At 42.3% G+C, this 17,547-nt stretch overlaps 1 protein-coding gene across 3 annotated transcripts in view; it reads left to right on the forward strand.

Annotated features, from left to right (window-relative positions):
* Positions 1-17,547, forward strand: part of CACNA2D3 (calcium voltage-gated channel auxiliary subunit alpha2delta 3) — a 1,248,789-nt gene that overhangs the window by 739,216 nt on the left and 492,026 nt on the right. For all 3 annotated transcript variants that reach the window (XM_089681870.1, XM_089681868.1, XM_089681867.1), the window contains one exon: positions 1,976-2,054. In XM_089681870.1, the coding sequence (XP_089537996.1) occupies positions 1,976-2,054 (79 nt within the window). The remainder of the gene's footprint in view (positions 1-1,975; positions 2,055-17,547) is intronic.

A 17,547-nucleotide genomic window follows, 5' to 3' on the forward strand; every position in this document is an offset into this window, starting at 1 on the left:
AATATGGAATTTAAAGGTAACAGCATGTCACTTCCTCCTAAATCTAAATACATTAATATGCGTCATACACAACTTTAAAATGACAAAAACAGGGAAGAAAAATAAGCAATTTTACCAAATTTATCAAATTCTCCTAACTGAACCACATTCAACCAGGAGATATCTAGGAAGGATTTGATTGAGACGCTCCAACTATGAAGATCACTTCTGATCACTTTCTTCTCTATTAATGTATTTTTAGTTGGGTTATCAAAAATGGGAAAAATTATTTTTGCTATTTAAATTGGCAGGCCTAACTATACTATAATAACTATAGGTAAACAGGTAAGGAAATATGTGGGTGTGGATTTAGAGCAGGTAACTAACTGTTTGTAGATTGCCTGCTCCTAAATGATGAGACCAAGCTTGGATAGCTAGTGCATAAAGTCAGGGCTTTTTTCATCTGGGACGAGGGAGAATGCTCTGAATATTTTTAAAGGCAAGGGGTGTTGGGGTGATCTGGAGGGTGCTGTTATTGTTGTTGGCTGCTGAGAGATCTATTGTCACCAGAGGGGGGATTGGTCTACTGCTGCTGGTGGGGGATCTATTGTTGCTGAAAGGGTCAGTTTTTGCTGGCAGAGATCTACTGTTGAGAGACAGGTGTATTAATTCTGGCTGCTAGAAGGTCTATTGAGGCTGGCTGCTAATTAATCTATTGTTGCTGGGGTGGATATATTGTTACTGGAGGAGTATTTTGTTGTAGTAGGTTTATTGTTGCTGGGGGGATGTCATATTTCTGGGGAGTCTATTGTTACTGGGTGGGTCTATTGTTATTGGAGGATCCAATGTCTATTGTTGCTGGGGAGAGCTAATGTTGCTGAGGGGGTCTCTTCTTGCTGGCTGCCAGGGATCTATTTTACTGTTTTTATTATTATTAACAAATTCAATACAAATTACTTAGCACCACAAAATGATACTTGATTCTATATTTTCTATAGGCGGCACTGGGAGGTGGGTAGGGGTGGAACAAACACACGGTGCTCAGAGGTTGGTGGGGGCAGAGACAAGGGGTGACTCAGAAGAAGGGAGTACCTGCACCTATTCTCTGTGAAAAAAGCTATGCATAAAGTAAATAGGTGGCAAGTACACAACTCTACATGGAGGGACAGCACTATATGATTCAAAAGAAGGAATCAGATTTGCTAGAGAACTGGCAAAAAAGACACAGGGGTTGATTTACTAAACTGGAGAGTGCAAAATCTGGTTCAGCTGTGCATGGTAGCCAATCAGCTTCTAACTTCAGCATGTTCAATCAAGCCCTGACAATAAAACCTGGAAGCTGATTGGTTTCTATGCAAAGCTGCACCAGATTTTGCACTCTCCAGTTTTAGTACGTACATCCAACAGATCTCAAAATGCGTTAGTTTTTACATCTCTTGTTAAGAATTTTCTTCCTATATGTAGAGTCTAACTTCTTTTGACTCTTGTGGCACTACCCCTCTATATATAATAGTATTCTTGCTAACTACTTACTCATTAGGCCTTATTCACATGGGTTTACTTAAGCGTACGTCCATGCGAGGGCTGTGTTTGCTCAAATGGGGATGCACAGTTGTACCTTGCATTCTTGAGTTTGCAGTCCCATTCATGTAATGGCTGAACTATGCCCTTGTGTACAAGGCCATTAGCTTTTATGGCTGTCTGTGTTCCCGATGGGCGATTTCTCTACATTACCTGTCCCATGACACCCATCTGTGAATAAACAAGGATAAGGAAATCTTTCCAATGGGGACATAAACAGCAATAATATAGTAATCATATTCCTAAACCTTCCCCAGCAGAAACATTTTGGCAGTTGTTGAGCCTTAAAAAAATAGTCAATGCTTTCTTTATTTGCGTGTAGGTGTTTTTACAATTTTAGTCAAGTTATATTTTACAAAATGTTATATTCAAAAAAAGTTCCTTTATTCTAATGAACATTTCTCTGCTTTTCTAGGTTCGAATATTCACATACTTGATTGGAAGAGAAGCTGCCTTTGCAGATAACCTAAAATGGATGGCTTGTGCCAACAAGGGTCAGTAATGTGATTTTTAGATGAATGTATAATATGAAAAAGAAGTTTCTAAGTATATAGCCAGAACATGAACTATGAACATTAAATTGGGTTTCCTGTTTTCAAACAGGAAATGCTTTCAAAACAGCTTAAACGGTCCAACCTTGATAGTCAAGTGTTTGTTCCATTAATAAAAGTCTGAAGGTACCTATTACTGGTCATTAATTAAGACTGGACATATTACCTTATACACACATGCAGACAAACTATGGCCAGTAATACCAGTGATATCTACGGCCAACAGTGCGGAATCACAATCCAACTTAAGCTCACCTGGAAAAACCAGGTGAAAAGCTATACAATCAGTCTGAGCTGACTGCAGCCCAACCAAAAACTAAATTGGCATAGCAGTCCCTGTTTAGAACAAGGTAGCTGCAACCAGAAAACATGTACAAAGAGAATATGGAGCCTACTGTTACTATCTTCTCATTCTGAAAATGCAAATTGTGTAGCTGTCATGCTGTTGCAGTGTTTTCAGTACTTACCAATTCACTAACCCACATCAAGTATACAGATCAATAGTTCTGACTTGGTTGCAGCAAGCCTGTTCCAGGTCAATAACTCTATGGGGTTAATTTATAAAGAATTCATATAACCATTCACCCAGTGAATGTGCATGTGCTTTGTGCAAATGAGACAGAAAAATGAATGCTATTGGACTATGTCCTGAACAGGAAAGACAATAACGCCACAGAAAGGATTCCCCCATCAACACTGATTGTGTTGATGGGGGAATCAAGCTATTTTCTTTCCTGCAACCCATGGTGGTGAGAGAGAGAGGGGGGTGGTGAGAGAGGAGGGTGATGGGGGGTGTGGTGAGAAAGAGGGGTGTGAGAAATAGAGGGGGATGCAAGAGATGGGTGAGAGAGAGAGAGGGGTAAGGGGGGGTGAGAAAGAGGGGGGTGGGGGTGAGAGAGAAAGAGAGAGAGGGGTGAGAAAAAAGGGGGTGAGATAGAGAGAGAGAGGTGGGTGAGAGAGAGAAAGGGGGTGAGAGAGAAGGGGTTTGTTCGCTTCTTTTGAGCTCTTCTCTCTCCAGGGCTATCAGTCCTTGCTACCCTCACTGCTCACATTCCCCGCAGCCTCTGTCTCGCCTTGTGGAGATGGTACCTGGAGCCTGGTGCTGTCATCCTACCAACTCCTCGAGGCCTTCTCAACGCACCTGCTGTCACTGGGCCAGGACTCTCCTTGACAAGGCCCCTATTAGCCCAAAGCCCTCAGGTGTTGCCTGATTGGTCAGTCTGCCCCTGGGCCACAGAGTCCCAGCTGGGTGGCGGGGGGAGGCGGAGCTGCTGGCACCAAAATTTGACATTGATAACAGGCAAATTAGGCGGCCACGAGGTCCCTGTGAGTGCAAGGCCTTAGGCGATAATTTGCCTAATTAAAGAGCCACCTCTGCGCCAGTGGAAAAACTGTGCTGAGAAAATGAAACTCTAAAGCTGGCCAAACACTGAACAAAATTTGATTTTTTTTTATTCGATAAGTGTGTGGCCATCCCTGCTTAACAGAAGTTGATCATTTGACCAGCTTCTGTTGAAGTGACATGTTAATAAAATGTTCTTGTTTATTGGCTGCAGCTACTGATTAGTGTTTTCTGACAGTGGTGGGAATAGCTGTCAGAATACAAAGTCCCAGCACAGAGGATTCCACCATCAACCTCATTTGCAGGGATGGAGGAATCTGTAAACTAAAGAAGGCCATAGATTGATAGAATTTGAAACAAAAATTCATAGGAAAGTCTAAAGAAATTTTGTGTGAACTTTCTCAAAACATTCTCAAAACAATCAAAAGAATATGTTTGCTTTTAACTAGTGATGGGCTGAACATTCCATGCTCAATTTGCCGTCAAACATTAGAATCTAATGAACGTTAGACGTTCGAACTTAGTGCAAGTCTATAGGACTCAAACTTGTAAATTCAAAAGTGACCAATTTGAAGGCTTATATGCAAGTATAAGTATATACCCATAAAAGGGGTATGGGGACTTGAGTACTACCCTGAGGGACATGAATCAGTGAAAACAAAATTCTCAAAAAGTACCGTTTTTAAAGTGGCAGTCATTTTTCATTGCTTAAAGTAAAAAAGAAAAGAAAAATTAATTTAGATATCCTGGTGAGTCCCCCCTTAAACAACCTGCAAAATTGCACATCTGTACAATTTAAACAACCTGCTGCAGTAGGACTGACATTTGTTTTTTAAAAATTACATTTTTATGAAAAAAATAAAAAACAGCATGGGGTCTCCCTCCCCATCCATACCAGATCCTTTAGGTCTGCAGGGCAGGAAAGGGGGAGGCAACGAACGAGCACCCCTCCCCCTGCGGCTTACCTGCGGCTTGGGGACAAGGGCCTCTTCCCCACAGCCCTGGCCTGGTGGTTGTGGGGGTCTGTGGGCAGGGGAGCTCATTAGCATCAGGGTACCCCTTTAAATAAGGGGACACCTTGATACTGCCTCCCCTTGTGAATGAGTAAGGGGTACTAGTACCCCTTGACCAAAGGGTTAAAATCAGTCAAAAATTCCTGTATTGAACAAAAAACAAAACAACAGTTGTTGACAAGTCCTTTATTAAAAAAAAGCCAAATATATGGTTCCATCGTTGTAATCCATTCTCAATCATGGCATCCAGCATTATCACGACAACGCCAACTCACCAAAAGAAAAAGCGCCTCCCGCTGACCTGTTCTCACCCACTGAACACTCTCTGCAATCTGACATTTGCTGGTCAGATGTAAACAAATGGGCGGAGCAATCGTTGATGTCACCACTAGCTCCGCCCAATTGTGCTATGATTTTCCAAAGCATTGCACCTGACTTGTAGTCAGGTGCATTGCTTTGGCCAATCACAGTGCACTGTGAGAGTGCAGTGCATTGTCGGGTCTGGCAGGCGAACAGCCCACCGAGTGCCCTTACCTTTCGTGTGTTCGGCAAACTCACGAACAGCCGGTGTTCGAGTCAAAAGCCCATCTCTACTTTTAACATTTGATTTTGGAATGAATAGAGTTTTCCAAATGAAAACCACATCTGTTCGCAAAATAAATATTTTCTCTCCTGCTCCTTTGAATTTTCTTGTCACTGTGATCAAAAAGAACATTGATTTGACACCACTAGCGATTAGAAAAATGAACAAATGTTCTAAAAAATGTTTTTTTCCTAAGAATTTCCATTCACAGTTCTACAGTGTATGGCCAGCGTAAAGTGACACTAAATGATATCCTTATTCTCCAGGAATAATCCATACACATCTACTACTTAATGGCCCTGTAATATAAGTTTCATGAAATCTTTTCTCACTTTACTTTACTGCCTCCATGTAATGTTCTTCTGTGAGTTCTGGATCCTTTCTCTCCCTCCCCACACTTGCATTTATTTGGAACAGGCAGTGTACGTTAGCTACGATCATGTGCACTACTCAATGCACACTACAAATCCCATAGTCCTTAGTGCCTAGTCGATCTCGGGAGCAATCATGAGAGGGTGGCTACGTTCCTACATACAGTGGGGCCATGTAAAAAAAATTTAGCCACCCTCTAACAGGAACTCTGAGTGACAGCAACAGAGGGAATTTTTTTGAGTTAGGCCGGCCAGACATTATTCTTTTTTTTTTGTTCAACTAGCATGTTGAATGAAAAACAAAAAATGATCCAGTTCTCCTATTCACTTATTTGAGTTAGATGGAGAATCACTCCCACTGTGCTATTATGTTCTGACAATGGAGAAAACATCCCAATAGATTGACTTGTGTACAACCAGCCTGCACATACCCGACTGGTTCATCAGGGTCTTTCGATCCATATATGTCCACCTTTAAGAACACATACTTGACTTTTTTAAACCAGCGTTTCGTGTCACTCTAACTTAGGCATTATATTAGTTAGGAAACCTGCACATTCACCTAGACTGCACAGATCAGCTAACCCTAATGTTCTTATTTTCTTGGCGCAACAAAAGTGATTTCCTGCAAATGAGGGACATCAGCTGAATCCCTTAGCTATAAAGATCCCTGGCTATGGGCACATTTTCAGGGTTTACACTATCAAACAGCGAATCTTGAAATGTAAAGTCATTTTAGCTCCGTTGAGGAGCAGCAGATGCCTCCAGTCCTCGTTATAACGTGCACTGCCTACTGCAGTCCTCTCCACCTCCCATCAGTCAGCTGTTTGTTCTCGGTCATGTTGTCTATAGAGACCAGAGGCATACAGCGTATCGCAGGTAAATTAAAGTACATCTAATCTCTAACTCTTCCCAAAAGCTTAGACCACAATCCACCAGTGGGCTGGCCAAACACTCAGCAGTCAAAGAGGTCAGCAGCCCGAAAATCAATTATTCTTGAGAACGGTTTCTTCCCCGAGAGCACCTCTCAACATGCAGCAGTGTGCAAAATTTCCGCTTGGCTGGTGGTTGGACTGCTCTGTCCTTGTCCTGGCCGTGGATCACAGGGGAGCCTCCATCCACCTTGCCTATAATTCTATCGTTCTGTTTTGTAATGTGAATATGGTAATCCCTCTCTGTGCACATTTGCCATTAGATTTGATGCAGAAGTAGGACATATCTTGTGGGAGAGGGGGTTTAATGACGCATGGCAGCAGCCCATTTTAAATACATTAGAACAATCAAGAGCAAGCAATCCCAGCAGAGGCGCTTGTGAAATTGACATTCCATTTTCCTGTCGTGCTGTAAGCAAGTATACTTTTGAAAGTTAAATGACAGGATTAGGTGATTTTAATCAGGTCGTTAATTGAACACTGGTACCTCACACAAAGCGTATGCCACGTCTAAAGTAATCAGAAGCAGATTTGCCCTCATCTGTTTGTATTAAAATCTATTTTTACCAGCTGTACACACAGACAGTCCTAGTGAGTCAACGTCTGCCCTATCTATTTTACACAATCCCAAAAAAGAAATAGAATTTATCATAAAATGGTATATTTTCCATTATCTGCCTACAATGCCATTTTTTATTAGTCTACATTGTATACACACAATGCAATACTAAGGTCACAATGATGTGTAAATGTTTGTAGCTTCTATGATTCTGATGAGTATGTCTTTAATAATGCGTAATATAAATGAAAATGTGACTAAATCCCATGAAAATGTAATATATTACAGTTGAGCAGCCCTTGGCTAGCTTAGCAGCTCCTTAGCTATATTAGTTTATGGTATTTAGATTTTTCTTCTATTTTTAATTAATAATCCTGCAAATTCGACACTTCCTGTTTCTGGTTGGCTATGCTATTGTACTCTAGTGTATCTATGGAGGAGGGCATGGTTGCCAACCAAGCTGGATTTTAAACATATCTGAATTTGCTCCTCATCTCCTTTATGCCCTTTCCACAGTATGGCGGACCCAACCAGTAGTCCGTTTACTCAGTGGGGGATCTGTCCATTGATCCTTACTGAGCAGGCAGATGGCTGATCCATGTCCACTAATGAAGAGCAGACACGGACATTGCCCGCTGTCCTTTATTGGATATAAACAGACCATCAGTTTGTTTGCACCCGATTGCCATCTCATACATTAGATGGAAAGGGATCCCCATCCGTTTGTTTTTAGCCAGTGGGATTGGATTGGATGTAGATGGGTGTAAATGGACCCATGTCCATTTACACCCACTGTTCCATAGAGGACAATGAAGGGTCCAATCAGTTCCACCTGAAAAACTGACAAGCAGACCTGATTGGTCGACTCATGTGAAATGGCCTTACTTGGGATTTGGAAAATTACAAAAAAGATTAATTTATGCTTACAGCTTAATTTACAGGAAGTGAGACAGACACTGAATTCCTGGTAAGATAGAAAGGTATTTTCTGTACTTGATGAAATGTTTTTAGACTGAAGAATGGAAGATTAATGCAGTCACCACATCTAAGGACTGGCAAACTTCAATACATTATCCCTTACAGTTCTATAGTTTTTAGGACACAGTGATCACAGACAGCACCGGGTGCATGCCGCTGTGTGCATGCCGCTCTCCCAGAACTGGACCACCATATTGTAGCCATCATTCAGCTATAGCATGGTAGTAAAGTGGTAAACTTCCCCTCCTCCCTCCTTACCCTCCATGCCTACCTCTGGAAGCTCAGTATATTATGCTGCTGTTTGATGTTTTTTTTTTACATTAACCACTTGCCTACCGGGCACTTTTACCCCATTCCTGCCCAGGTCAATTTTAATCTTTCAGCGCTGTCGCACTTTGAATGACAACTGTGCGGTCATGCAACTCTGTACCCATAATAAACTTTTATACATTTTTTTCACATAAATAGAGCTTTCTTTTGATGGTGTTTAATCAAATTTTAACTTATTGTACTTGAAACAAAAAAAGAGCGAACATTTTGAAAAAAAGTTTTTCTTTGTTTTTATTATAAAACTTTGCAAACAGGTAATTTTTCTCCTTACTGATGTGCATTGATGAGGCTGCACTGATGGGCACTGATGAGGCGGCACTGATAGGCAGCACTTATGGGCACTGATAAGCTGCACTGATGTGGCAGCACTGGTGGGCATTGATGAGGAAGCACTGATTATGCTGCACTGATATGCAGCACTGATGAGCACTGATAGGAGACAATGATGGCCACGGATGAAGGGCACTGACTGGCAGCACTGAATTAGGGCACTGACTGATGGCACTGATAGGTAGCACTGACTGGCAGCACTGACGGGCACAGATTGGCAGCACTGCTAGACAGCACTGTTGGCCACTAATGGGCAGCATTGTTAGACACTGATGGGCAGCACTGCTGGGCAGCACCGTTGGTCACTGATCGGCAGCACTGCTGGGCACTTTTGGGGCTGCACTGATAATCAGTGCCCTGATTATCAGTGCAGATGTCCGCAGAGATAATCTGACAGTTGGCAGTTACCGGCAGTACTTTCCTCATGCTGTGACATTGTGTATTTACATGGTAATCTGTGATTGGATACAACTGATCACGTGGTAAAAGGCCACTGTGGTTGGCCTTTTACCATGTTGTGATCAGCTGTGATGTTACCAAAGGACACAGTGATCACAGACAGCACCGGGTGCATGCCGCTGTGTGCATGACACTCTCCCAGAACTGGACCACCATGTTGTAGCTGTCATTCAGCTATAGCACGGTAGTAAAGTGGTTAAATGTGATTAAAAGTCCAACTCTGCCCCTCTTCCCCTCCGTCCCATCCTCCCTCCATACACCTTCTCCTCCTCCCTCCTTACCCTCCGTACCTACCTCTGAAAGCTCCCGTAAGTATATTATGCTGCTGTTTGATGGGGTTTTTTTCTTGTTTGTTTGTTTTTTTCAGGCTGGGCACTTGGTGTCACAGGGTCCTCTTCCTCTTTGGCTGTCCTCTGAGCCAGTTTGTCTCCAGTGATGCAGATAGTGGCACTGACACAATGACGTCTCTGCACTATTACACAGTGATTTCAGGGTGTGATGATGCCCCCTCAGGGGATGGACCCAGGTGGGGTCACTCACAGTGTGTCCTTAGTCTAAAAAGTGGAATGAAGCTGGGCATCATTGATATCTAGTGATGAAGAAGAGATACTGCAGGGGACAGCTCCCTAGTCCCTATTGCAGCCAGAGCCACGTTTTTGTGGCTACACCCTAAATACAGGTGAAACATTTAACATGTTACCAAAGATGAAGTTATCCTTTAAAGCAGAAGTTTAGTCTGCTTATATTTTGGCTTCTGGTTCTTCCCTCCTTCTTCATCAACCTGTTAATGAACATTAAAAATAAACCCTTTTTTTTACATAGTTTATTTTAGACCAAGAGATGTAACCACTGGGTAGCTGTGCTTCTCCATGCAATGCAGGGATATCATGGCTTGTGGGAGTAGTTGGTGGGGTGCTGTACATAGTTTCATGAAACATCACAGCACCCTGCCTCAGTACTCCTCTCTACAGCCTTCAGCTCTGATGAAAGCAATGGGCTTGCAATCAAGTAGAGTTATGTAAATATCAAAATGCCTTGATGGCTGGAGGTCAGTCTAGAGAAGTGGGCATTCCTAGGCAGACTAGATGTGCATGAAGCCTAGGTAACACCCATGTGAGGTGCTGGGCCTTCATTATTGAAAGGGGCAGGGTGGGGTTAGAAATGCTGGAGAGAAAAGACCTCTATCTAACTTACTTCTAATGCACACTCTGAGAAGCTGACAGTGTGCAGTAATGTCAGAATAAGCAATTTCACTACAAAATAGGAGCCTGGGACTGAAGGTAAGGCTGGCGTTTAGCTTAAAGAGGGGTTTCAAGCTCCCCCAAAAAATAAAAGTCAGCAGCTACAAATATTGTAGCTGCTGACTTTTAATATAAGGACAATTACCTGTCCAGGGGTCCAGCACCATCGTCACCCGGTCTAGTTTTCCACTATCCCCTGGGTTCCGAGCACCAACATTGCAGGTAAGGGAAACCAGAAGTGAAGCCTTCTGGTGGTTTCCTATTGTACATGCGCCTTGAGATTGGTCCCACAGTCTTCTGGGACCTGTGAAGTCTCCCAGAAGACTGCAGCAGAAGTAGGGGCGCAGAACTGAGCTGGACGTGGAAGCGGATACCTGTCAAAACCAGGTACCTGATCCCCCTCCCCCAAAAAAAGTGCCAAATGTGGCAGTGGAGGGGGCAGACAAGTGGAGCTTCCCCTTTTGGCTCCGCTTTAATAAGGATGTCTGAACAAGAGTAATAAAGAGATAATAAAGGGGACCCCAGATGGTGACACGTTTGAGACACGTTTAAGAATCTTGGAGTGCCTACCCCGAGTTGCGATTGGAAGGTGTATGACCCTGACCTTATCTTGGCAGTAGATGACCGCTACCTGATGTAACAGGATAAATCTCACATGCGTATTTTTGACGCACTTCTGGTGAGTGCGCATTTTTTACCCCAGATTCACCGTGTGGTACACTGGAACTCTACCACACGCACCCATTAGGATCTATTGGATCCCCACGTTGGGCCTTTATTTATCTTGGGAATTTTTATTCACTCAATTTCACCTCAGTGTGATCTGATATTTGCACTTGATTTTATGCTATAATATGATATTTATGTTATTTTAGCGCTGCACCTTATATGTATGTCTGAACAAGAAGTCAGTGGTTTGTACGAAAAGAAATGTTCCCCATGCCAATTTCACAAACACTTTGTAATATTCTTCATTTTAAATGTAAGTTCCTTCCTGGCCCTTTAAGGGTTACCATGTCATTACTGTGCTTGTATTGTGCAAATTCTTTCTGCAGAGTTGAATATCATTTCAATTATTTGCAGTGTAAAGACCAATAGATTTATTCTCTGATCTAGATAATTTGAGTAATGTGCTGAAAAATTGGTTCCCGTGTTCGGGTCTCGAGCTTCATAAAATATGTGAAAATAAAACAGGTTCCACTCAGAAAATGGATACAGAGACTATGATCTATGTTCCCAGTGTCTTCAGGGAAAAATACTATTTGCTAAAGCTAATTTGTCTCAGTTCTCTGCCTATGCTGTGCGTAGATTTTGGCTTAGAAACAAGTTTCTGGAATTATGTTTACACAAAAGAGTTATAAAATGTACCTGTTATGGAGGAAGCCCATTTTTTGGGTAGCTTTAAATTCACATTCATGGAATAATGGGAAAATGTACACAAATTCATGTCTTTAAAGTATATGTAAACTCGAACAATGAACTTCTCTTATTTGCTGCCCTTAAATTTGGTAAATATATTATTGAAATTGTTTTGTTATATCTGTTAGATACAGTTGTGCTTCAAGTTTGCATACCTCTGGAGAATTGGTAATATGCAATGGGGTTGGTTTACTGAAATTGGAGAGTGCAAAATCTGGTTCAGCTGTGCATGGTAGCCAATCAGCTTCTAACGTCAGCTTGTTCAGTTAACCTTTGACAAAAAAAACCCTGAAAGCTGATTGGTTTCTATGCAGAACCGGACCAGATATTGCACTCTCCAGTTTTAGTAAATCAACCCCAGTATGTACCATTTTAAGAAAACATGAGTGAGCAGGAAAAAAACACGTCTTTCATTTCTTATAGGATTCATATTAAACTGTAGGTCATAACTGAACGGCCCAATCATAAAACAAGAAATAAATAAGCAAATGAAATAACCCCTGTTAAAAAGTCTGCATACCTTTAGTTAATACTGTCTATTACCCCCTTTAGCATCACTGACAGTGTGCAGTCTGTTGTAATGTTGTCGTGTAATGTCATCTTGCATGAGACGCATGTTTGAGATCTCCCCAAAGTGGCTCAAGGTCAGGAAACTGTGCTAACCACTCCAGAACCTTCACCTTTTTCTGCTGTAACATTGGAGGGTCAACTTGGCCTTCTGCTCAGGGTCATTGTCCTGCTGGACAGTCCAAGGTTGTCCCATGCTCAGTTTTTGTGCAGAAGAATGTAAATTATCTGCCAGTATTTTCTGATTACATGCTGCACTCACCTTGCCATCAATTTTCACAAGATTCCCCATGCCTTTAGAGCTCACACCCCAAAACATTAGCAAGCCACCATCAGGCTTCACAGTGGGGATGGTATTCTTGTTGCTATAGGTCTTATTGACCCCTCTCTAAAAATAGCACTTGTGGTTGTGATCATAAAGCTCTATTTTGATCTTGTCACTCCAGATTGCAGTGTGCCATAGTAGACTTTTTGTAAGCTCATCTGCTTCTATTTGAAAATCCTCTTCATTAGTACAGTTACGTTTTATATGTAAGAACAGACTGTATGGCATAGATCTTTTTAGTGGTTCAGAATGGAAGCTAACGGCATGTAGAATAGTGTTGCCGGCAGTCTCCTTCCTGTAAAGTTTGTTACTCCGCTGTCCTCCTTGCTCTATTGAAATGCTGACATCCAAAAAGTTGACTTTATGACATCATGGTGAAAAAAGATTTGAATCATTGTGATTCATTACCTCAAGACATTTTTTTTTTACTTTTAAACACGTTGGCTATCTCATGCTTGCAAACCAACAATCAAAAAGTTCTGGTTGTGGGGTTTGAACATTAACAGTGGGGGATACCACTTTCTACATGCCTATACATGCCAAATTTTTGTTGATTCTTATGTGATCCAGAGTTAATACCTACATTGTAAACATGTCTGTATATTGCAGTAATCGCTGAAGTTCTCTTGGATAAAACAATTTTTAAGGAAAAGAAACAATAAACAAGTCATTTTCTTTATATATGTCTTTGGTTGCCCATAAAATCACATGGAGAGGTTGATATAAAAATGGTATACATAGCTAGGGATAGTAGCAACCACACCCCCTGTCACATGAATTGTCTTTTTTTGCATCAGCTCATTCCATTTCTCTTTGTGGGTTGGAGTTCATAAGTAATTGCCCAAAATAATGAATTAACACATTAAAACGAATATAGCCAATCTTCTAAAATAACTTCTGAAAATATGAATCGATTCAACATATATATGCAACAAATCCGAATATATATCAATTGAATTCCAAAAATGAATCGTTCGAACATAACGAATTTGACGAAATGAAATTATTTACTTAATGAATGAATCTAAAGAGAGGCTAGATATTTTGTAGTACTGCAGTAGATACAGTACAGTGAGTGTGCATTGTTACCCTAGGAAAGGAAGCTTGTTACTGGCAGAATTACCAGATGAAAAAAAAGGAAAAATATCTCCAAAAAGTAAACTAATGTATCCACAACACCTAAGGACTGGTAAGTTCAAATATATTACTTTGGGTTTACATACAATCTAAGAAATTTTAATTACGTTGATTAAACCTGCTTAGGTTTAAAAAAATTGCATTTGAGATAGAAAAATAACCAGGATCAGAGGGGAAAACAGATTTCCGCAACACATCTCTACAAACTTTATTTTTATTTGTCAGCAAGCACAAAAAACTGTTGACAGGTTGTAGACAGGTGCAGTCTATTTCCTCCACTGCGGGTGGCGCTCAACCGCAGCGGCATTGCAGACTGAGAGGAAGTCTAGAGGAACATACTCATCTATGGTTCCTGGGTCACTAGAGAAGCGATCTGGTTGGATGCCGTTACCCTATGTGACTCTGATGGCCATTTTGGGTCAGGCAAAGTCTTTTTAAGACCCTGGTTCCTGGGCATGGCGTGCATTTTGCGAGTGGGCAGCATAGGGACGTGTCACCTGTCTGTCAGGGAAAGTGAATAGCAGTAGGGAAAGGTTCCAGACAAGTGGGATATGGACAGGCCATCTTTCCTGGAATCCTCCCTCTTGGGTGAAGACCAACCAGGCCACATTCCACCCTCTGAGACAGACACTGTCAGCATGCTCAAAGCCTGCTGAAACCTACATAGCCAAGACATAATGTGAGTGTTCTTGGTCAGGTGCCTACCTGCCAGGTGCTTTGTCATTAATACAAGTTCTGTTCTCATGACTGGACTCATGGGAATGTCCTTGATGTTCGAGTCGAACATAAGTTTTGCTCGAACATCGTGTGTTCTGTGAACACGCAAATGGTTGGTGTGTTCGGCGGGCTGACAGTGCACTGTGATTGGCCAAAGCAATGCACCTGCCCATTTGTTTACATCTAACTGGCAAATGTCAGATAGCGGCGAATGCGCTGCAGGTTTTTCTTTTTTCTGGGAGTCAGCGTTGTCTTGACAATGCTGGACGCCATGACTGATGATGGATTTCATCGATGGAACCATTTTTTTAAATATAGGACTTGTCAAAAACTGTTGTGTTTTTATCCACATTGTACACTTTTTTTGGTGAATTTGTAGGGGTACTATGTACCCCATACTCATTCACAAGGGGGGGCAAGATCTGGGGGCCCCCTTGTTAAAAGGGGCTTCCAGATTCCGATAAGTCACCCCCTGCAGACCCCCACAAACACAGCCCAGGGTTGTGGGGAAGAGGCTCTTGTACCTTGAGCCCCCCTCTACCCCAAAGCACCCTCCCACAGTGAGGGCATGTGGCCTGGTATATCATTTAAAAAAAAAATGTCAGTCCTGCTGCAGCAGGTTCTATACATTGTACAGATGTGCAACTTTGTAGGTAGTTTAAGGGGACCCCCAGGCATGATATTTAAAGGAATCTGGGGACAATCACTAAGCGGTATCTTACCGCATCTGAGTATGCGGTAAGATACCATAGAGGGTTTTTCCAAAAAAGTTGGGGATTCAGTAAAAAATGCTACTAAAATACTGCATGCTTTATTTTATTAAGTTATGTGGTATTTTAGTAGAAAACATGGGTTAATGTTTCAGCTGTCAGAGGGGTTCAGCACAGCGTTTTTTAAGGAAAGACAAAATTTTTTTGGAAACATGCTGTGTGGTATCTTGCAGCATACTCAGATGCAGTAAGATACCATATAGTGAATTGTCCCCTGGGTTCAAAGTTCACAGTCAAACTTTCGTTATGTTCGAATGTTCGACCGCGAACCAAACAGGGGAGTGTTTGGCCCATCACTACTGCCTCTGAACCGTGCTGCACCTCCTAAAAAGGTGGTAGTGTCCTGTTAGACTTAGCACTCCCCTGGTGATGCTGGTGGGTGGTGTTCTGTACACCTTTATATTTTAATGTTTGTATTGCCCCAGAGGAGAAAGTAGATGGGAACTGGCTACCCCTGATTTGCAACAAGACTGTAGCCTGGAGTGTAGTAGGCCTTCTGGGCCTGTAGAGACATTTTGTTTGAGGACTCACTGCTGGGGGACTCACAAGACATTTATGGGGAAGATGGCTGGAATGTTCTGTGGAGTCTGAAGTGTTCTGCACTGTGACTGAGATAAAAGGAAGAAGTAAAGCAAAGCTGTTGTGCTGAAATTGTTCTACAGTAAAGCATTGAAAAGCACTCTGTGTGAACAGTCTTTATTCTGAAAGGAGGATCTCAGGCCTAGAAATGTGAGTACAGTGAAATGGTGGGCCTCTAGCCAGGAGTATCAGTGACACAATATGGCAGAGCTGCTCCTAAAAGACATGTATGTGTGTGCTCTATCTGGAGAAGAAGCTGGGCAGGACCTGGACCAGCTTGGCATGAATAGCTGTTCAATCCAGGTCCTTTACAAACAGGCTTTTCCATCTGCATCAGTGCAAATTAAACAAAAAACAGTATCTTTAGTGCATAACACAATATTTAAACACAGCAAGATATGTATTTTGCTTCAGCTCAGGTTTAAATTATAGCACACAGTGCTAACCAGCTAGGAGAGAGTCAAGACCAGGGGCGGACTGACAAATCATGGGGCCCCCGGGCAATAGGGGATCATGGGGCCCCTGTGTCCTTGCCCAAACTCAAAAAACCCTATGAAAAAGGTACCAGGGGCATCTTATGGGGCCCCCTACTGACCCCGGGCCCTCGGGCAGTGCCCGAGTTTCTGAATGGTCAGTCCGCCACTGGTCAAGACATGCAGGTTTTTCAGGCTAGCCAGTGTAACAGCTTTTCTCTGGAATCCAGTGTCTCCCCTCTTCATACGTCAACCTGTCTCTGTGAGCTTACTTGTTTATTAGGGGGAGCTGTAGTGATCTGGGGCCTGGACACTTTGTATACATGGAAATAGACACGAGACTACATCTGCATTCTGATGTACTCTCCCAGGTCTATGCACCGCAATAAACCTGAAATCCTAGAGAATGAGAACCCACATTGTGACTTTAGAGTCTCTGTACTTGTTCTGCCAGTAACCCCTTGTTAAATCAAGAGTGGTAATGTACCAAGCTTAAAGTGTTACTAAACCTAAGACTATATCTGGTCTCCCACAGTACACAGAACATGGAAAAGCAATTATTTTAGTAAATATAAATGGCTAAATACCTTTTCTCATCAGCAGTATATAGCAGTCTTGTGACTTCTATCAGTGTCCAGCCAGTTTTCATTCTACTCTGACTGGCCTATGAGATTGCACAACCCCTGACCCTCTGACTGGACAGTGCTGATTGGCTCTGTGCTGATCACATGCACCCTCTCAAGAAAAAGAAAAATTCTCTAGTAGTGCACACCAAACTGAGCATGTGAAAAGTGTCCCCAAGGCTGTGTTCTGACAGGAGATGAAATAGGGAATGTGGAAGAAGGGGAGAATCAGAAAAGAGAGGATCAAACATCCTTTTTACACAATGTGGAGGATTAGCCCCTTAAGTTCCACAGTGAGCATAACAAGCATGCTTTACTGCATACACAGACTGATTTTACGACTGATTTTACTGTTGTGGGTTTTGTAACACTTTAAGACCTAATCTTTACAGTAATGTATCTACTCAGGGCATTGAATTTGCATTCAGTTACTCTGATTGAGGCCTATAGACCGCCGTTCTATAACCAACCCCATCACTTCTCACTTTTTATCCTTATGGGATAAACTGAAAACCCGATATCCCCTCCAATCGCTACATAATCCTCTGCTCTCGTTTTTACGAAACCCAGCTTTTCCCCCGGCCTGGCAGACGCCCCTTTTATTCAAAGCCTGGTCCTCTTCTAATTTGCTCCGCACGCATCATTTCCTGCAGAGGAATAAGTTTAAATCCTTTGCCTCTCTGCGGGA

The sequence above is a fragment of the Staurois parvus genome, unplaced genomic scaffold, assembly GCF_062004578.1.
Source record: "Staurois parvus isolate SC_StPar_1 unplaced genomic scaffold, SC_StPar_1.0 ptg000282l, whole genome shotgun sequence".
Taxonomy (NCBI): Eukaryota; Metazoa; Chordata; class Amphibia; order Anura; family Ranidae; genus Staurois; species Staurois parvus.